Source organism: Strix uralensis, chromosome 2 (genome assembly GCF_047716275.1).
Source record: "Strix uralensis isolate ZFMK-TIS-50842 chromosome 2, bStrUra1, whole genome shotgun sequence".
In the NCBI taxonomy this organism is placed as follows: domain Eukaryota; kingdom Metazoa; phylum Chordata; class Aves; order Strigiformes; family Strigidae; genus Strix; species Strix uralensis.
The window spans coordinates 4,948,016-4,969,352 of record NC_133973.1 but is presented as its reverse complement, the minus strand read 5'-3'; the positions used below and the strand labels follow the sequence as shown (position 1 = coordinate 4,969,352).

General features: G+C 45.9%; 1 protein-coding gene and 1 pseudogene across 1 annotated transcript; both read right to left on the bottom strand.

Annotated features, from left to right (window-relative positions):
- Positions 1–13,834: 13,834 nt before the first annotated feature.
- Positions 13,835–15,188, bottom strand: LOC141939974 (endogenous retrovirus group V member 2 Env polyprotein-like; annotated as a pseudogene).
- Positions 15,189–15,575: 387 nt separating this feature from the next.
- LOC141940063 (uncharacterized) lies at positions 15,576–18,442 on the bottom strand. Its single transcript, XM_074860839.1, has 2 exons — positions 17,115–18,442; positions 15,576–15,759 (listed from the first exon to the last, which is right to left on the bottom strand). The coding sequence occupies exons 1-2, from the start codon at positions 17,835–17,837 to the stop codon at positions 15,676–15,678; spliced, it is 807 nt and encodes a 268-aa protein (XP_074716940.1). The 5' UTR covers positions 17,838–18,442; the 3' UTR covers positions 15,576–15,675.
- Positions 18,443–21,337: the final 2,895 nt, after the last annotated feature.

Sequence of the window (21,337 nt, the reverse complement as noted above, 5' to 3'; positions counted from 1 at the left end):
TGAGGGGGTTTGTGAGAGGACTTTGAGGGGTGCGTGAGGGGGGTTGTGAGAGGACTGTGAGGGGTCCCTGCGGGGTGTGTGAGGTGGGGTGTGAGGGGGTTTGTGAGGGGTGCATGAGGTGGGGTATGAGAGGACTGTGAGGGGTCCCTGAGGGGTGCGTGAGGTGGGGTGTGAGAGGGGTGCGTGAGGTGGGGTGGGGGGGTGTCTGTGAGAGGACTTGAGGGGCTTTGCGAGGGTGTGTGAGGGGTGTCAGGGAGGCAGTGCAGAGATGCCCTGGGCAGCTGGGTTGCTTACAGCGAGTGGGCACAGGACTGAGGAGGTAGGTGCTGGGCAGGGGGGTGCTGTTCCTCATGGGGTGCAGCAGCTGTGATCGTAGTTGTTTGGAAGTGGAGGGGGAAAGAGGCATTGCCTCTGGACCCTTGGTTAGACCAAGGTAGCACGCTGGCCCTGGGTCCATGCTAGCGAGGTGGTTCTGGGTTTTATGGCATTCACCACGCAGCAGCTGAGCTCTGATCTAGTTTCATCATAAGAGCACAGGTAGGTTAGAGTCTGTGCTCAGTGGGTTTGCACCTTCATTGAGCGGTGTTAGCCCTGTGTCTGGGAAGCCCTGCCCACATAGTGCATGCTGCTTAAGTTCTGTAAATTCATGCAGGACCCCTAAATACTGATATACCTCAACTGTGGAATATTCTGTTATTATACTTCATAGCATACTTGCTGGTAGTTGTAAAAAAACAAACATGGCATGAGACTATTATGTAGGTGCCACTAGAGTTGAGTTCTGGACCTGGACAAATCTTGCTGTTCTTGATTTAATGCAGTCATCATAAAACTGTAGTTGTAATGTGTTTTATGAAAAGTAGTTGCCATTTATTTGGAGAGCCTTCATTGTGAACGTGTGGTAAAAGTTCTCAGAATTAACGAGGCTGGTTTGTGAAGGAACGTGAACTCCACTGAGTAGGAAGGGAAGGGAGATAAATGCATGTGTGAGATAATAGTAGTGATGCAAAGTGGCGATGAGCTTCTCATGGTCCATTTTCATTCCACCTTCACAATAAAGCTCCAAAAACATGAAACAACTTAGATTGTTGAGACTTTTCTACCTAGTGGTACCAAAAAGCAGCAGCAATGTCTTTATGCTTATGGCTTTTATTGTATGAACAACAGCTGGAGAGAAAGGAAGAGTTGTGCAGTGAGGTGTGACCTTTAGGACCATGCCAGGAGCCTGGGAAATAACACCACTTCCTTGCTGTAAAAGTCTTGGCAAACTGACAAGCATCAAAGCAATTTACTCTTCATATGAAATTCACCTTTGCCCTAAGCACTTCTTTTCACATTTTGAGGCTTAGTACAGATTGATTAAAGGCAAAACAGCGAAGGATTTCTGAAATGTCAGGACCTTTCTGGTGTTCACCCAACCACACTCGTCTCGTTTTATTACTCAGCTGAGATGCAGAGGAGGTGTCCTGGTGCTCAGGACACCCTGCATTCCTCTCCCCCGCACCCTTTCCACGCTCCCAGGCAGTTGGGCCGCGCTCTCTGGCAACCACGGCTTTATTCCAGTTTGCCTGGTGCCGGGGAGGGCCACAGCCTTCGCCATCACCTCTCAGCCCCTCTGTGGCTCTGGAGTTGGGGTGAGCAGGGTTAGAGGAAGGGTTAGGGGAATCACTGTGCTCCCTTCAGCCCCCCAGCACTTCCCACCTGGGGAGTTTTTCCCTCCTGTGTTCCCTGTTTCTTTACAGCACCCTGCTGCATGAACCTCCATGCAGTGCTGCCTTCCATGATGCTCCAGCTCCGCTCCTGCCACAGCTCTGCTGAGATAACGCCTCGGAGTCCCACAGCCTCCAGTCCGGACCCTACTGAGGTTACCCTGGCTTGGCTCTAGGCATGTCCGTACAGCACAGCCTGTGGAAAACAGCTGCCAGGGAGCCGTCTCCTCCTGTGCAGGTGCTTCCCAAACAGAGGACCGTGAAGATGACAAAGAGACTGGAGCATCTGTTATGCGAGGAGGGGCTGAAAGAGCTGGGACCATTCAGCCTGCAGCAGAGAAGGCTCCAGGAAGAACTTCCTGATGCACATATGTGCTGGGTTTGTGTGTGTGGCAGGGTTTTTGGTAGCAGGGGAAGGGGGCTACAGCGGTGACCCTCGTGAGAAGCTTCTTGAAAGGTCCTGTGGCTCCAAGTCGGACCCACCACTGGCCAAGGCCGAGCCAATTAGACTGGCTATTAGGAAGTATTTCTTTCCAGAAGGGGTTGTTGAGCGTTGGAATGGGCTGCCCAGGGCAGGGGGGGAGTCCCCGTCCCTGAAGGGGTTGAAGAGTCGGGTTGACCCAGCGCTGAGGGATCTGGTGGAGTTGGGAATGGTCAGTGTGAGGTTAATGGCTGGACTGGAGGATCTTCAAGGTCTTTTCCAACCTTGATGATTCTGTGATTCTGATTCTGTAATTGGCAACGGTGGCTGCGCTTCAGTGATAATGTATTTAAAAAGGGGAACCTGGGAGGAAGAATTGGAGTTGTGAGGAGGAGTTACGAAAAGGACACCTCTGCAAACATTGAGGTCAGTGGAAGGAAGGAGGAGGAAGGGGGGAAGATGCGCCAGAGCATGGAGCCCCCCTCTATCCCGTGGTGAGACGTCAGGGCTCCCCCTGCCACCCATGGAAGAAGAAGGGGAGGGGTGGGGGGAGGTGTTTTAAGATTTGGTAACGCTTCTCACTGTCCCATTCTGTCTGTTAAGTGTCATCGTTGTTAGTGTTTTGAATGAAGGTGATGTCTGTGTTCCCCTAAGGAGCCTGTCTTTTGCCTGTGACCGTAAGGGGTGAGCCACCCCTTTCTGTCCTTATCTCCATTCCTGAGCCTTTTTGATGCATTTTTCTCCTTCCCAGCACTGAGGGGAAGGAGTGCGTGAATAGCTCCATGGTGCTCAGTTGCCCTCTGGGCCTAAACTGGGACAGCACAAATACCTGATGGGAGGGAATAAAGAGAAGGAGCCCAGGCTCTTCTCAGCAGTACCTACCAACAAGGCAAGAGGCAATGGGCACAAATTAAACCATGAAACTCAATCTGAATACAATAAATTTATTACTGTGAGAGTGGTCAAACACTGGAACATGTTGCCTGGACAGCTTACGGTGTGTCCACCTGTGGAGGTAGATACTCAACACCCAACTGGGCACAGCCCTGGACAACCTGCTCTAGCTGACCCTACTTGAGCAGAGGGGGTGGACTAGATGGTCTCCAGAGGTCACTTCCAACCTCAACCATTTTATGATTCTGTAGTTTGCATGTCCCAGCTATGAGTGAGCCTCTCATATTCCCACTTTATTCTAAACCGTACAAATTTTGGTCATGCCCCCAAAAAAGTCTGATTTTAGTAGGGATTTGGCTTTTCGATGTTTGCAGGGAAACCCGAGTGTTGGCAGAAAGGGGGCTGTTTCGGGGTCAGCCTGAAGGATGGGACTTGGCAGGAGTGTATCTATGGGATGCTGACCAGGGGTATGGAGCAAGGAACCCAGGTGGAGTGTAGCAGGAGGAGAGGAAGAACTGCCTGGCTGAAGTAAAATACCCATTAACCATCACCCTGAACGCCAAACGTGCAGGTCACCTCATATCACATTCTGCAAGGACCATAGGGTGAATTTAGAGGAAAACAGGCGTTTTCATCTTCCTGATTTTCACTGACAATGAAATGTGTCTGCCCCATGAGGCCGGTGGTTTTGGAAAGGATTGGATGCAACGTTCAGAGGTTTCAGCAATTTGTCACCATGATGCTAGGGCTGCACTCCAGTTGGCCAGTGATGTCTCCTCACTGGAGCACTCACATCTTCACAGAGTATTATTGTCTGTGAAGATCATTAATGTGCAATTTACTCCCTCCTCCTCCTCATTAATAACCATGTCAAATAAGAATAGTCTTAACAATCCTGTCTGTGGGGAATTTTTCTTTTAATGAGAGTGATTCAGTCTTCTTACTCAGATGTAAATATGGTATCCCCTAGGTTTTCCCACATTGCTTCCCCACCCCCCCCCCCCAGTTACTCCTGCTTCATGGGTTTGTTGCTCTTTAGAGGCTTACACATCAAATTCACATGGGCACCTCAAGACTGAGACAGCTGCATGGCTTCTTTTCCAGCCTTTCTGAAATAATCACTCCAGATGTGTTCTGTATGTTATGGAACATATATTATGTTCCATAATAGTTCCCTTTCTGTCTGTCTGTAATGATGACCCAGAGTATTCAAAACACTAGATATATGTAAGTGCAAAGGGATAACCCTTAGCTAAGTTCCTCTTAAATTTAAAAAAAAAAAAAAAAAAAATCTTAGATTCATTGGCATTGTGTTTCCAGATTTGTTGTATTCATTTGTAGTTGATTCTGACACAGCTGTTAATTTTGCCTTGGAAACACAACCAATAATAGTTTGAAAAAAGACCTTAAAAGAACTATTGATGTTCCCACCTCCTAGGTCGGGATTTCTCACCCATTCAAAGGGTGCCCATGCAAATTGTTCATTCAGCACTTGGCACAGCTGAGATCTAAAGAAGATCTATTCCTGGTGGAGGAGGTTTCAGCTCGTCCATCAGTGGACCTTGTGAGTAAGCCATGAAGCTCCTTAGCCCAGGCTGCTGTGGATGCCAGAAGATCAGGCAGGTTCAAGTGAAGGCTCGACAACTACAGAGGAGGAAAGTCCACTGAGGTTTAGCTAATGCAGAGAGGAAACACCTCCAGCTCCGGAAGGTCCCTGAGAGACAAATTGTTCAAAGCTGGTATCTGGAGGAAATACCCTCTCCTCTTACACTCCTGCCTAGGCACCTTTTGGCCACAGCAGGAGATGGGATTTGGGGCAAAAAGGACATTTGCTCTCATGCTGCACAGCCGCTTTTGTGATCTCGCAGTTCGTCAGGTTCCCATCCCCTTAATTTAGAGGAGGTTTCCACCACATCAGCTGAGCTGAATGCTGGGCGGGGAACGACTGAGCTCTGACTGGGGCAACGAGAATGGCAGCTGCCGGAAGAGGCGGCAGAAACCTCTTCCATAAGAACAGAAAAGGGTTTTGGTTCATAAAACCAGTTACTATTAAAGAAGCCTAGGGCTAAAGGAGGGTCCCTCCTTCAGGACAAAAATAAAGCAGAGGTTCTCTTGCTCCCTTAGCTTCATCTGATCCACAGCAAGAGGAGAGGAGCAGTCAGAGGGGTTGATGGTACCTGCCAGAATGCCTGCCTTTGCTGGCCTCCTGTTACGGAAAATGAAGATTTTTCCAACCAGACTAATCAGCTGCACGTTGCAGCTGGCTTACCCCATAATACTATGCAAAGCTAGCATATGGCTCATTACAATATACCCTGACTAAGTGTTCAGCCAAACAATCCACCAAGGCATTTTTTCTTCTCTGATGTGCTGTTTGCACTTTTTGCAAACAAAGCAACAAACAATGCCTTTGGAGGCACTTTTCAATTTTAGATGAGGCTTGGGGATGCTGAATTTCTGGCTATACTGTGAATGATGTTACAAGCTCATTCCCTCTCCCTTGCTAGATGGACAGTTGTCTGTTGCAAACCAGCTGCAGTTCAGGTTCCAGAAGGATCTGAGCTTCCTCACACATCCTGTATCGCTGACAGTGGATAGTTGGTCATGTCGCAAGGTGCACATCTGTGTCCAACACGCTTCTTGGCCTGTAACTGCCGTCCTGATCCTGCTCGGTTTCTCCCCACTTAGACATGACCTGCAGTGCGTGCCCTGGGGTGGGAGCTCTGGTTTCACCACAAACACCTTCAGGGGTTTCAGACTGACTTGATTATGAACCACCCTTTTGTGCTTAAACATACTAAAAACTTAGTCATAAAAAAAAAGAAAAACAATGTAGTCGTAAGAGGCAGGATTGGCCGTTGTGGTCTCCCAGCAGTGGCTGAGACAGAGGTAACAATGTTGAACATAAAGGTGAGTGCTTGTATCTCAAAATGGTTCTCTCAAATGGTGTCGCGCTGCCTTTGAGAGAACCCACGTGTTCTTCGTAAGCTCTTTTCTTTCCAAGCGGCCATCATCTGGCTGGAGCAGTGCTCATAATCTTGACATTTATACCCTTCGTTCTCGGCCTCATCACCAGCATACAGAAGACTTGTGTGGACTGCGTCTCTACTGAAGACCCCACAGAAGTACACGGAAGCATTTACAGGTGGTTTGTCTGGCAGAAGTGACAGCGCTCTGGATTTGGAGGCAGAGAGAGCAGTTGGCAGGTGGTATCTTCCTCACAATGCCCTCAAAATGCAAAAATCCCTTAGCAAGGACAACTACATGGATTTCAGCAGCTATTCCCACCTGACGTGTGCCATGTAGTGCACTAGTGATATTCTGCTCAGTATGTCTGGCCACCATTAAATTTCTTGATCACTGCTACTGCAGGTTATCACAGCAGTAACTTATTCTTCAACAGCAGCTCCAAATTGCAAAATAAGGCTTTTGGTCCTGTCCTGCCCTTGCAAAAGAAGTGTGATAATTTGGGAGAACCCTTCAGAAATGAAGGTGTAAAGACAGCCAGACATCAGACAGGTGCTGCTGAGTGTCAGGTAGATGCTCACAGTCAAAATTAGCAGAAGTTTGGAGACTTAAGAGCACTGTGGCAGTGACATGGAAAGTCTCACGAGGCCCTACTTGTCTGACCTGATGGGTTGGCACAGACTGTGCTATATGGGCTGGCAGGAGCTCAGGGCTGTCTGAATTATGATCTACCGAACTGTGTAGACATACCTTAAGCTTCTGCACAGAAAGAGAAAGCATCCATGGGTGATGGGATTCTGCATTTCTAGCTCTAGACATGGGAGGCAGGGGATACTCATTATGGCAATAATCAGGATGCCACACAGGCATTTTCTATAGGTAGTAGTAGGGGATTTCTCCAACAAACAGGTTTGCACCTTGGGGGAGTTCCCAAGACACAAAGGTCTTGTGGACTTTGTTTCTCCAAAGAGCTGTAGTTCTCAAAGTGATCTTGGGATCCTGTAGGAGCATCTACAAAAGATGTCTGCAAGGGAAAACCCTCACTCAGTAATAGCAGGAAGGGACAGTGCACAGAACCAGGGTTTCACAGCAAAGAACGCTTCTGAAGCTTGTGCAGCTAGGAGAATTTCAGGTCCTTCCCGTTACCCAAGGAAACAGGAGGTTTCAAGTCATCCTTGTGTTCAGACATTACAGTTGATATGTGGGGAAAAGAAAGACTCGAAACCCCTTACCCAGCAGAGCATCGCAGAGAAAGAGCTGGCTTTGCCCTGCAGCTCCTGGACACCTACAGTCAGAAGGATCTCTCAGCCATCCAGAGTACCAGTTTTTATTTTCTCGCCTTGATTGTTGCTTCAGAAATTTACAGTCTGGTGCGAGACATGAGTCAATGAGAGCAGTGAGGGACAGTGAGACAGGGAGGCAGGAATGTGAATGCAAATGAATACACAAGTTAGCTGGATGCAGAAAACACGGAGACGATGGGTTTTGCTACTGAGGTAAATGGTACACTACAAATGAGATAAATATGCTGGCACTGAACTGCTCGTTACAGCTAATATGTACTGGCAGATTTCCACAGGCACTCAGGTGGAGAGAGGTCCTGAGGAAGGCTTTCAAATGGAGTGGATTTGGACTATGTGGTGTTTTCTCCAGCAGAGGCGATGGCTGGGGCTGTTACATAGCTGAAAGGAGGATGCAGAGAGTTGGGGATGAGTCTCTTTAATGAAGCAACAAGCAGTAAGACAAGAGGGAATGGCCTAAAGCTGTGCCAGGGCAGGGTCAGACTGGCTCTTAGGAAGTATTTCTTTCCAGAAGGGGTTGTTGGGCGTTGGAATGGGCTGCCCAGGGCAGGGGGGGAGTCCCCATCCCTGGAGAGGTTCAAGAGTAGGGTCGACATAGCGCTGAGGGATCTGGTGGAGTTGAGAACGGTCAGTGTGAGGTTAATGGTTGGACTGGAGGATCTTCACTGTCTTTTCCAACCTAGATAATTCTGTGACTCTGTGTGATTCTGTATCCTGGATGAGAAAGCGCAGACTGTGTGATAGCTGATGTTACAGTGCCCTGACAGCAGGAAAGATGCTTCACTCCCTATGTGCTAAGGACCTCAGGAAGCCTGGAGGTCTCAGCTGTCCCTTGGTTCAGGACAACCTGCAACCCACTGCAACAGGATGGACATCCAGCTGGGGTCAAAACGTTCAGCTGGTTGTGTAATAAAACATATATGGTATTTGTTATTCAAATCTCAAGGGGAAAAAGAAGTTGTGGTCAGGACATCTTGTTAAGTAAACTAAGCATAAAGAGAGACTCTGTTAATACCAGATTGTGTTGTAACTAAACTATGTTGTGGCCGAACAGTTTTGTAATTCTCTTATGTATAGAATTTCTAAATTTTTTTGCACTTTCTATGCAACCTCAGGTTTAAAAAGAAATAAGAAATAAGATGTATGTACATAGTTTCTATTGTTAAAATCAGTTGTTAGATGGGAGCTAAAATGGCCCCCACCTTCAAGCCAGACAGTGTTATGTCCAGACAATGTTATGACTAGACTATGGTGTAGCCAGACTTATGACTGCAAAAACACCTGTGCTGAATCATCCCCCATAAATGGAAGAACCCAAGAAAAGCCCAGGAAAACTTGTTTACAACTTTGCAGACCCCTCAGGGTACGCCCATCATGAATATGGATGAAGACAACACTATAAAGGGACTTGGTTCTGTCGTCTAAGGTGTGTGTCCTGTAGAGCAGAGACTCCTGGTCCACTCAGCGCTGTTTTGCTCACTCGCAGCTTGCTAATAAAAATTTTATTGACCACTAAAAATTGAGAAGTGGTCATTTCCCATTAGATTACAATTAATCTATAACAGTTGTACAAAGAAACAATATGGCTACATCTGAATTTTGGAGAAGGTCAGATCTGTACCAAGGCTGGCTGTCCCACCGCTCACAGTCTGAACGTTAGTAGTGGTTTGGCGAGTCTGGGAAGGAACTTCTGGGTTCAAAACACTTCAGTCTCACCTGTCTCTTATTACGCAGATAAAACCAGCTTTAATGTAAGCTTAAATCACCCAGATGCCAAAGTTGAACATAACCATTGAAGTAATTCCTAAGACCGGCTCAAGAACAGGGTTTTGCAACTCAGCTGGGCAGGATTTGTGTCCTTTTTTTGTACAGGGCACAGATTCTCATGCTCCTGCTCAGCACCCTCAGCCATTCGCACTTCTGGAAAAAGAACTGGGTGGGAGGAAAGCAAAGCGTGCCCCAGAGCTGAGGTGGGGGCGAGGCTCCCTCCAAGCCCCAGGGCTTGCCCGACGCAGATGGAACAAACGCGGGAGGGCACAGGCCTTCCACCAGCACAAGCGCCGCGCAGAGGCACGAGGAAGATGCCTAAAATCACCTTTCAGGACGGGGAAAAAAACAAACATAAATAAATCAATAGCAGTGTGTGGTTCCCTCCGCCCTCGGAACAAAGAGTGCCTGCGGCGCCGGCCGGGACCAGCAGGGAGCGGCCGAGCGCCGCCGGGGCCTGGGCTGGGGCCTGGGCCGGGGCCTGGGCCGGGTGCTCCCCGCTGGCAGCAGGGCCAGGGCCGCTGCCGACCTCGGCCTTGTGGCGGTCGGGAGGGTGGTTGCAGGTGTAAATCTCCCCGTAGCGCTGGGGTCGGTTTTCTCCCTCACCCGGCACCTTTTCTGCACGTGCGAGAATTTGGCCCTGAATTTAGGGAAACGCGGTGGGGAGCGAGGAGGAATGCCGGTTCACCGGGCGTTTTAGTTAATGGCTGCAAACTAGTTGTGTGGCCATATGAGTGCCAGTTCCAAACCACTCACACAGTCAAGCATCAGTCGTCTTGACGTGTCTCCTGAAGCAGGAGTCACATAGGGCATTGCAACAACTTGCACATCTTGCTCCTTAAATATGCTATTTTAATACGTCCGCGCAGGCATGTCTGAAATCTGGGCTTGAATTCTGTAGCCTGGATTAATCTTTGTCAAAATATGCAGGCAGTCTCATCAGACGTTTCTGGCAAAAGATACACAAATTTGCTGTTCAGACTTGTAAAGATCTAGTTCTTAATTGCTATTACTATCAGTTGCTGTGCCCATCACTGTACCACACTGTACAGGCATGGAGCTATAATACACAACAAAAGCCAAAGAACATATTTCTACCAGAGGTGAGAGAAGCAGCAGCTCTATAAAGGATCAACTTACTCGACATGGCAATGCTACGTACCAAGCTTACCAGCATATTATTGGTCACTTGGCCATGATGGTCACATTTTCCAGACTGCTGGGGAGTATTAAATTGCCGTAACAGGTACAAAATACCTGCAAAATTTGTTTATGATGACAAAACCTGGGCAAGGGGCAGAATGTGGCTATTCCAAATCTAAATGACATAGTTGAATTCCTGGTGGTAAATGCATGTGATGTTTTTATACCTATTTAAGCCTCTGGACTATAGCACAGAAGCAAATTTGTCTTGAGTTAACTTAGTCTGAATGGGAGAAATCCTTCCAGAAAACTGAAATGGTAGAATCCAAGTCTTGTGCGTCAAATTCAGAGACTTTTTAGAAAATCCGGACAATGCTGAAGTCTGAGAATCACCGTTGTTATCCAAAAGGAGAAGGGTGGGTCTGCATTAAAAATACATGCTTTTCTGGTAAAATGCATTCTAGAGGAATTCAAAGTATGGTTAGCAAGAAGCAACCAAATTTCTGATCTTTCTGGATTTGTATGATAGAGGAGAGGGAGATCTTAATTCCACTAATATTTTTATCCTGGGAAATTTGTGGGTGATTCCCTGAACAAACTTGGTGACTGCTGCACACATTCCAGGCCAGATTCTGTTCTCTGTAGGTCTGTTGAAAGTGTGGATGGTCTCTCCGAAACTTACCATTGCTGTTCTGGGTGGATTTCTGTAAAAATTCTTACATAACTCCATGAGAGCGGGTTTGGATGTGCCCCTCAATCCAGAGCCATGAATGCCTGCACTTCTGTTCCCATGAATGCCTTATGGTCACAGGGAAGGCATACTCTACCCGACTTGAAATGAGCTCATTCTAGGACCTGCCTACTCCCGTTAACCCTTACCAGGTATCATTAGTATGCACTTCATATAAAAGTGGCTTACTGGGTGTGACCAAAGATCAGTACTGTCTGCAGCACTGACCGGTTGCCAATATCAAGGGAAGAGGGAAAGCATACCCCAAGACTTCCCAGCCCCCTTTCACAGTCTTCTTGCAATGTGTGGCTGGTTCAGCTGCAGCTGATGCCTTTATGCTTAGTAGGTCTGGACAAGTTTTCTTCTATTGTCCAATCCCCTTCAGAAGTCCTGCCAAGTCTTCTGTTCACTGTGTCCTGTGGCAAGGATTTCACTGTACAACTGCATGTTCTGTGAAAGAGGGATCTTCTCTTGTTATCCCAGGACCTGCCACCTGCCAATGCCATGTTCTTCATTTGGGGAAGTGGAGGACAGTTTACATTCTCCATGCCACTTGTAGTTTTATAACGTTTGACAGGCACTGTTAGATCTCCCACTATTCTTCTGGGACAGTGCACAGAGGGAAAACTTCCTGGGGAAAGCTCCTGAGCTGGAAATGCAGGGAGAAAGTGCATAAAAGGTTCTCAGATGTGTGATTTTCTGTGACCAGCTCCCAAATCACTTTGCTCAGACCAGAGCTGGCCGTTTGGAGCAATCTGATTTAGGACTGTTGCTATAAATGAAATGAAATGAAGCTGGAGAGGACTTTGGTGCCAAAGGTGGTGGTGATGGTGCTGGATTCAAGCTACACATAGCCTTCATATCGACAGGCTTCTCAGTGAAGATAGCATGCAGTGCTCCTGCTCCATTTCCTCCTTCTAGGAGTACTAGATTGTGAGAATAGTCCATCCAACCGAGTTCAGTGTCACAGTCCTTCTGATAGCAGCAAGCAGGTGGGCAGAGAAGGTAGGATACACATTCCTCTCCCCAAAAGTCTGGAAATCCACATGCTGTACTTGTCAGCTGGCCCCAGACCCTGCAGTTCTTCCTGGAATTGCTCTGCCCATCCACCCCCAGAACTGTCTCCAGGAGACCTGTGTGGAGCCAAGGGAAGATGTTTCCCGAGCAGGAGACAGTTCACACAAGCGGCTCTATTGGATTCTGGTGACAAGCAACATTAGTAGGAACAGACATCAATGCCAAGCCCCAGTAGGCAGCAGCAATAGAAAACTTCCCTTCTGCTGTTTCCACTACTGCCACTCAGGGCCTGAGGCCTCCTCTTGGAGACCAGGTTCATTCTTCATCACTTAGCTCCTCAATGACTCAAACTGCCAAAGAGGACATCTGGTAGCAAAGGGAGCTGGTGCTTTTTCTGAGGCAGAAAGACAGTATCTTTATTAGCAGCTGCATTTAGACTTCTAACTAATTTCATCTAGGCCACTGAACAGTTGGAGGATGACAGCAACTCCACTGAGTTTTGAGGGTACAAGTGCACCTAAAGGCTTCAGCTGTATTAACATGTTTGGCTACTGTGTGACAGATCTGCCGTCGGGTATGAATTCAGGGATGGTATTCTAAGAGGAACTGGCATTTTTGATCGGTTCATTGGTCATGGCACCTGAGGCAGGAGTTTGCATAAGTCTCAGACCCTATTTCCAACGCCTTTAATGATCACAGCCACTGAAGTGAGTTGTGTCGAGAGGGCAGAGGCTCTATTAGGAGGGATAAAGGAAGCACAAGTGTGAACAGCTGTGTTACTCTTCACTGGGACTGGGATATCCATCCTAACCCCAGTGTGAGCAAGAGAAAGGGCTCCAAGCTTCTCAGGAGAGAATAACTTCCTCACTGCCTCGCAGTTTTTTTTTTTAAATCCTCGTATGTGGATACTGTGAACTGAATTCCACCCTAGATTACCAGATCTCCCAAGAGGTAGAGTGGAGCAAGAATTCAGAAATCGGTGTAGGAAGCTTAGGGAAATGGCGGCCATGAGCTAAACTGGTTTCATAAGATTTATGAGATGCACAGGGAGTCAGCAACAGTACTGGAAGATGTTTTTTTCCACATGTAGCCATGAAGTGGACTGCTACTATCCCTGGTCTTGTTGCAAAGTGAGAGAGAGCAGTGAACAGAGAAACAGATACAATATTTGATGACAAAGGACCAGAGCATAGCATGCTGTGGACTGGCAACCTTCCTGCAGGGAGGGGGCCAGTGGTAGAAAACTCCCAATGAGGGTGGACACAGTAGGACAACAGTGATCTAGGAGAATGAAATAAAGTTTCTACAGGGATATGGATTTTAAAAAATTGTTGAGATGTACAGGAAGCCAGAAGGATTTTAAACAGGGATTGTAGGGGTTGCTCAAGCAAAGAGAATCCTGATCCGGTTGATGCCTCAAATGCATGCCACAGTTTTTACACTGAGGGGAGAAAGAAACCGGCTTCTTGGACTTGACTTGCTTTGCTTGCTGTGTAATGTGTTTCTAAGGACCAGTTTGTGGAGCTGAAAGAGATCCATCGGACAGGAACGGAGCATAGTGAAGTGATGCTAACACTGACGTGCAAAAACAAACTCTACAACTCGGAGAGAGTTATAAAGCAGGTATGTTTATTCCAGCCGGGGTGCAATGGGATTTCTCCACAAAGCTTGCACACCGTCTCTGGCAAGTAGCCAAATATTTATTACACCAAAGCATACATATTCATTAGGAAAGGCTGGGTTATTACAATTAGTTCAGGGGATAGGCGTGATTATTATAATCATTTCTTTGATGGTCAAGGGGAGAAGTATATGGTCCTCCTCACGGTGTCTGCTTTTTCCAGGGCATGTGCTGTGAAGCAAAGTCCAGGTGTCTTCTTCCTAAATCTGCGAGATCATCCTCCCTAGATAGCATCTCTGAGTCCTTTTGTTCAAGTTTAAGTTTGCCTAAGTGCCCATTGAGGGCTTTGAGTGAGTGCCCATTGAGGGCTTTGAGTCTGCTATCAGTGAGTTGTCTTTTTAATTCATACCCCAGGGCTACCTGCTACTTTTTATGATAGCCAGTCCCCAGACTATCTGGGTAAGCTACACTGAATCCACAAAACAGTCTGGGCAAGCAGGATTCTTAGGCAACGTTCAGAAATCATCATATGTTGTTATAAGTAAATAATTTGCAAGGAAAGTGGACATTTCTCTGTATCTATTCCCCCCTTTTCTTTCACCTCTGCAAATTCTTTTGCTATATCATGCCATTCCCTTTAAGGGTTTTGGCAAAGTATGCACCACTCTCCACCTTTTTGTGTAGCTGATGTCTTTTCCAATCCTCATAATGGTTGCTAGTATACTTGCATATCCACATAAAACACTGTAGCATGCAACATATCAATATTCCTAGAATAATTATTAAGACACAGGCTATAAAGAGCTGTTTTAACCATGTTAGGTCTGGTAGCCAAGATGTGAGTTTCTCCCATAGGTTTATAAATCCTGATGATGTATTGTCCTGAGTTATTTGGTGTAGTATTTTTGACTGCTGCCATATTTGGGTCATATCTGTTTCAATTCTTTTACCTTGGTTGATGTATGAGCAGCAACTTTGATTTATTATCAAACATACTCCTCCCTCTTTAGCTGTTATTAAATCTAAAACCATACGATTTTGTAAGACTACTTTACTAAGTGAGGAAATTTGTACTTGTAGCCCCTGGATGGCATCCACAGTGGAATTTACTATTTTTTTCCATTGTGGCTGAAATATTTACTATGGCCTTTTCTAATTCACTGACTCCTAATTGAGGAAAGAACCATCTTACAAAACTATGATAAGCTGTCGGTCTTTTTATAAGAGGGTTTTCTAGAACCCTACACACCTTCCGCCAAGGGGTCTGTATAAATCCAGGTGGGGGATGTGAGTGGTTATATATTTTGTCCTGGGGAATGACATATCCCAGAGTGCAATCCCCGTCCCAATATTTAGGCAGAGATTTCCTTGCCCTTCCATCCCCACACAACCACCAGTGACCATCAGGGATACAGTCATAAGAATAGTTGAACCATGGTCCTTTCAGTATAGCTGGTGGACAAGTGCTGTTAAGGGTGGCATGGAGGGTTTCTCTTATTTCACATTTGGTTATATTTTCTAAAGGAAATCTTCCAAACTTCAGGGCAAGTCTTATTATTTCGTCTGATGATGGTTGGCTTTTCCAATATTTGCAAATCAAATTTAAGTGGATAGCCATTTTTGTTCCCACAAGAATGATTGGGGACTGATTCCTCAGGAGGCAGTGGGCTCTGGGAACCCCAACACATGGTTTCCCCTGAGGGTAATTGCCTCTCCTGTTGGTCAGGGCCACAACTAGTACCCAAGTTCCAGATTATGTTATCCCCTGTGGGCAAAGTGGAATTATTTAAGCTATCATGGGGCCAACTCCATTTGTTATAAGACACTGGAATTCCAAGGAGTGGAGTCTCTAAATTTCCTCTGGGGAGAGCAGTGCATACCCAACAATCAGAGAGGTTAAAACTTTCGGCGATTGTTTGAGTCATTTTCAGATAAGAGTTTTGATCCCATGCACCTACGGTCTCTACCCATAGTTCAGTCATGTTGATAATCAGTGTCCATCCTTTCGTTGGATTTGGAGTCTTAGGGGTCCAGTCAATTTTGATTCCCATTGCTGTTTTGGGGCTCCTTTGACTTGAGTGTGATGTATCCACGATGATCGTTCTTTAATCTTGATTGCTGTATGGGACGTTAACAACACCTGGAATGGACCCTCCCACTTTGGTTCCAGAGGTGAATCTGAAAAAGATCTGATACATATCTAATCACCAGGTTTAATGTTGTGTACAGGCCCATCCAGACCTCGATCTCTGGTCCCTAGGACCACTTTCTCTATTTCCCGCAACTGCTTTTGTAGGTTTATAACATAATCAGTTAATATTTCATTCCCAATCTGAGTTGATGTCCCCGCCTGTATCATATATGCTCTCCCGTATACTATTTCAAAAGGACTTAATCCCTCCTTAGTTCTGAGTTTGGTTCTGATTCTCAGAAGTGCTAAAGACAATGATTGGGGCGAAGGCAATCCAGCCTCCTGACCTAGTTTTACTATTTGTAATTTAATTAAATGATTCATCTTCTCTACTTGACCACTTGCTTGTGGACTATATGGAGTATGTAATTGCCAGTCTATTCCTAGAAGTTTACTAACCCGCTGGACAATTTTTGCCACAAAATGTGATCCCCGATCTGATGAAATTGTTGCTGGAACCCCAAACCTTGGTATTATTTCTTGTAACAATGCTTTAGTTATTTCCCTAGCTTTATTGGTTTGGCAAGGGAATGCTTCTGGCCACCCAGAAAAGGTATCTGTTAGGACCAGAAGGTACCAAAACCCCCCTTTTCTTGGGAGTTCCGAAAAATCAATCTGCCATTGTTGTCCTGGGTAATTTCCTTTCCCTATCCGCCCGGGTTGAGTCTTCAGTCCTGTTTTAGGATTATTTTGTAAACAGATTTCGCATTGCTGTGTCACCTGCTTGATGGTAGTATACAGATTTCGGGCAACTGTACGTTGATTTAGATACTTATATAAGGCCTCTACACCCGAATGGGATTTTCTGTGTTCAGCCATAACTATGGCCCATAATAATGCAAATGGTACTATTATTTTACCTTGAGGAGTCTTTGCCCACCTGCCCTTTTCTCTCATCCCACCTAAATCTTCAATAAGTTTTTGATCCTCCCTAGAATATTGAGGTTCACCATCAATTTGTATTTTACCATCTGGGACCAAAGACTGCACTTCTACCTAACCTTCTTCAGCCACTCTTTTAGCCTCACGATCTGCCATAGCGTTGCCGAGTTCATGGGTGGAGTTTCCTTTTTGGTGAGCCTTACAATGCATTACGGCCACCTTTTCAGGTAGTTGCACCGCTTCCAGGAGTTTGAGGATTTGCTTAGCATGCTTTATATGTTTTCCTTGTGCAGACAAGAGTCCTCTCTCTTTCCATACTGCCCCATGGGCATGGACCACTCCGAAAGCATATTTAGAGTCCGTCCATATATTGATTTTCATGCCCTTGGCCATTTCCAGTGCCCGAGTTAGAGCTATTATTTCTGCCTTTTGGGCTGAGGTATTTGGAGGAAGGGCTTTAGATTCTATTACCTGATCTTCGGTGGTTATCGCATATCCTGCCTTGCGGATACCTTGTCGGACGAAACTGCTCCCATCTGTATACCAGGATTCATCAGCTTCCTCTAATGGCTCCTCTTTGAGGTCTGGCCGGCTGGAATAGACTGCTTCAATCGTTTCCAGGCAGTCGTGTGTCACAGGTTCTCCTGTGGTCCCACTGAGGAAAGAAGGTGGGTTGACAATATTAGTAACGTCTATTTTTATATCATCCTGTTCCACTAGGAGAGCTTGGTATTTCAGGTACCTTTGGGGTGAAAGCCAGTGTCCTCCTTTCATGTCTAGTACTGCAGACACCATGTGGGATACTAGTACTGTGATTTTCTGGCCTAGTGTGAATTTCCGTGCTTCCTGGATATTTAAAACTACTGCTGCTACTGCTCTTAAGCAACTAGGCCATCCTTTGCTTACTTCATCAAGTTGTTTAGAGAAGTATGCTACTGGTCTTCTATCTGGTCCCAAATTTTGGGCTAGGACTAGGGCTATTCCCTGTTTCTCGTGAGAGAATAACCAGAAAGGCTTCGTCATGTCTGGTAAACCCAAAGCAGGGGCATCCATCAGCTTCCTTTTCAGCTGATGGAATGCTCTGTCTGCCTCTCCATTCCAAGTGAGGGTTTTCGGATTTGATTTTAATAGTTCATAAAGGGGTTTTACTATGTGTCTGTAGTTATATATCCACAGGCGACACCATCCGGTCATTCCTAGGAACGTGCGGAGCTCTTTAGCTGTCTGTGGTCAAGGGGTCTGACAAATGGCCTCCTTCCTTGCAGTCCCTAGGGCTTGTTGACCAGCCATGACCTCATATCCAAGGTAAGTTACTTGCTGCTGAGAGACCTGGGCTTTCTGTGGAGAGACTCGATAGCCATTAAGTCCTAAAAAAATTCAGCAAACTAATCGTCCATATTATGCACAGTTCTTTAGTCTCTGTGGCTATTAATAAGTCATCCACATACTGCAGGACTTCTCCCTTTCCATGTGGTTGTTCCCACTGTTCCAGGTCTTCGGCCAGCTGGTTTCCAAAGAGAGTAGGGCTGTTTTTAAATCCCTGGGGTAATACAGTCCATGTTAATTGTGTCTTTCTTCCGGATTCTGGGTTTTCCCATTCAAATGCAAACAATAATTGACTTTCTGAGCTCAGAGGCAAGCAAAAGAAGGCGTCTTTTAGGTCTAGCACGGTAAACCAGGCTAATTCAGGTACTAGTTTGGTCAATAGTGTATATGGGTTTGCTACAACAGGATGCAGATCCTCAACAAATTTGTTGATAGCCCTGAGATCTTGTACTATTCGATAATTACTGTCTGACTTTTTGACTGGTAAAATAGGAGTGTTATATTCTGATTCACACTCCTTCAGTAATCCAGATTTAATAAACCGGTCAATTATTGGTTGAATTCCCTTTCTGTCCTCTATTTTAAGAGGATATTGCTTAATTCTCACGGGCTTTGTTCCCTGCCTTAGTTTGATTACTATAGGGGAGGCGGTTTTTGCCTTTCCGGTATCTCTGAGGCCCATACCATCGGATGTACTTGGTCCCGTACTTCCTCAGGAATCTCCTTTCTAATTGGAGTGTTTATGAGGGCTAAGCTCAGAATTTCAACCAACTGTTTATCCCCAACTCTAATTTCCATTTTTCCTTTTTCGAATTTGATTTCTGCCTTTAATTGCTCTAATAAGTCTCACCCCAATAAAGGTTTCGGCGAATTTGGCATGTATAAAAATTTGTGTACTCCTAATTGTTTTCCTAATTCAAATTTTAGAGGCTTCAGAAAATACGCCTTTTCACTTTGGCCAGTAGCTCCCCTTACCGTTACAAAGTCATCATCTAAAGGTGTTAAGGCTTCATTTAAAACCGAAAATGTTGCTCCAGTATCAACTAAAAACTCTATATTGTGCTTATTACAACCAGTGGATCCGCTAGGGTAGACTCCCCAGGTTCCAATCAATCATCCTTGACATGGGCTTGTACCCTCCCTTTTCCTTTCCACTTCTCATGACACCCGTTTTGCCAATGTCCCCGCTGCTTACACCATGCACACTGGTCCCTTCCTAAAGGCCGCTTGGCTCCCACATTCTTAAATCCTCTATTTTCCTGTAGTGCTGCTACTAAAGCCCGCTTTTCTTTCCTTCAGTCCTCCTCCTCCCTATTACTGTATACTCTCCATGCTTCGTCTAACAAAGTCTCCAAATTCCTATTCTTTGGTGCTCTCAGCTTCTGCAGCTTCTTTCAAATGTCACCTGCTGATTGTCCTATAAATAATGACACTAGCTGTTGCATTCCCACTTCCGATCCTGGATCTAAGGGTATGTGCAGCCTCATAGTATCCTGCAGTTTATCCAGGAATTCTGATGGAGTATCTTTGGGTCCCTACCAAACAGCATATAGAGTCGACCAATTAATTGCTTTCGGTATAGCCCGCTCCATGCCCCTTACAATCCAATCCCTATATGCTTTTAGCAATTCAATGTGGGCTCCCTTGTTAGGGTCCCAGTGTGGGTCCTGTAAGGGGAAGTGATCTTTTATATCTCCTCCTGTACTTTTGAGGTGATCAGTAGCCAGATCCTGGGCTGTTTTTAATATTAATTGTTTTTCAGTTTCTGTCATGTGAGCCAATAATGTATATCACTCCAATCAGGATCATGTTGTTTTATTAGAAACTGAAAATGCTTGGTCACCCCGACAGGGTCATTTCGATACCCCTTTGCTACACTTTTCCAAGTTTCAAGATCAAAGGAAGTGAATGGGACTGTTACTCTGACAGGGCCCCCATCTGGCCCCACAGCCTCTCTCAAAGGAGCCTGCAAGACCATTCGTTTCTCCTGTCTCCGAGTGTGAGAGGATATGGGGCTGTGAGGTGGGGAGCCTGGCTCTGGCTCCTCCGAACTTTCACTCTCCTCCTGCCGGCTTCTTACCGGTGGTTTATACTACTCTGGTAAATCCTTTATTTCAAACCCTTTCTCTTTCCCCAGTTTTGTGCATCTCTGTCCTATACTGCATGATGAACTTTTCAACTTCCCTTTCCCTTCCTTCTTATTTTCCTTCTCCGGTGCCAGCACTAGTGGATCTTGTGGGGGTGCCAGGCCACAGTCTATCTGATATTCAGGATGGTTTTGGAGGGTGAAAAACATGTCTGCATAGGAGACTCATCCCACTTCCCTTCCCTCCTTAAAAACAGCATAAGTTGTAGCAGGGTGTTGTAATTCAAAGTCCCGTTTAGGGCCCATTTCTCCCCTTCATCCAATTTATATAGGGGCCACCACTGGTTGCAATATTTTATCAGGGTCTTTTTGTTCATGCTTCCACTTGGAGGTCCCCCTATCTTTTTCCATTGTGTTAGAGTACAGCCTAGGGGACTCTTTCTAACTATTCCCCCACTCTGGCCACTTCCCATCTCGTCTATCTTACCAAAGAAACACTTAAAATAATATCTCACTCGGGCAAATGGTACAAAGGTACACTCTTACCACAGCGTATGCACCCTAACTCCAAACAACAATTAACATAGAATTACTGCCTCCTCGTTAAAGGAGATACCGAGCAAACAAACAAGCAAGCAGCACCGATGACACAGCGGGCAGGCACTAGGACGTGCTCTGTACTAAGGAATGTTAACTTGTCCTGTCCATACAGTCTCAGACCTCCATTAAAGAATTCTTTTACTGATTCTTTACACTATCTAAATTTCCACAAATTACTTGTATGAGCTCTCCCAAGCGCTCTATTCTATCCCAATCTGACCACTTCTTACAATTTTCACAATAAAAAAATCGTTCCTAAACCCAACCCAAATGTAATTGTCACAAGTAAAACACTCAATAACAAAGATTGGGTTACATGAAAAAATCCCGACACCCATGTATAGGAGAACAGTAGTTGACAATAGGTTCAGTTAACACCATTACAGACTCTGCCATGCGCTTTGTTTGTCTCTGACCGCTTCCCTCACGGGATAACGGAACTGTGGATCAGAACTCCGCACTCGCTTTGCAGCTGGGCTGCGTCTCACACATGCAAAACAATCACACAATCACACGAAGAGGCCTCTTACACATATTACTCACACAACATAAAATAACAAATACTACAAGCATCAAAACACTAATTATAACAGTTGCCAAGGTCGCGTTTCCCAGCATAAATCGTAAACCATGAGCCATTTTGCCATTTATCATTCACCACAGATCCACACCTAATCGATAC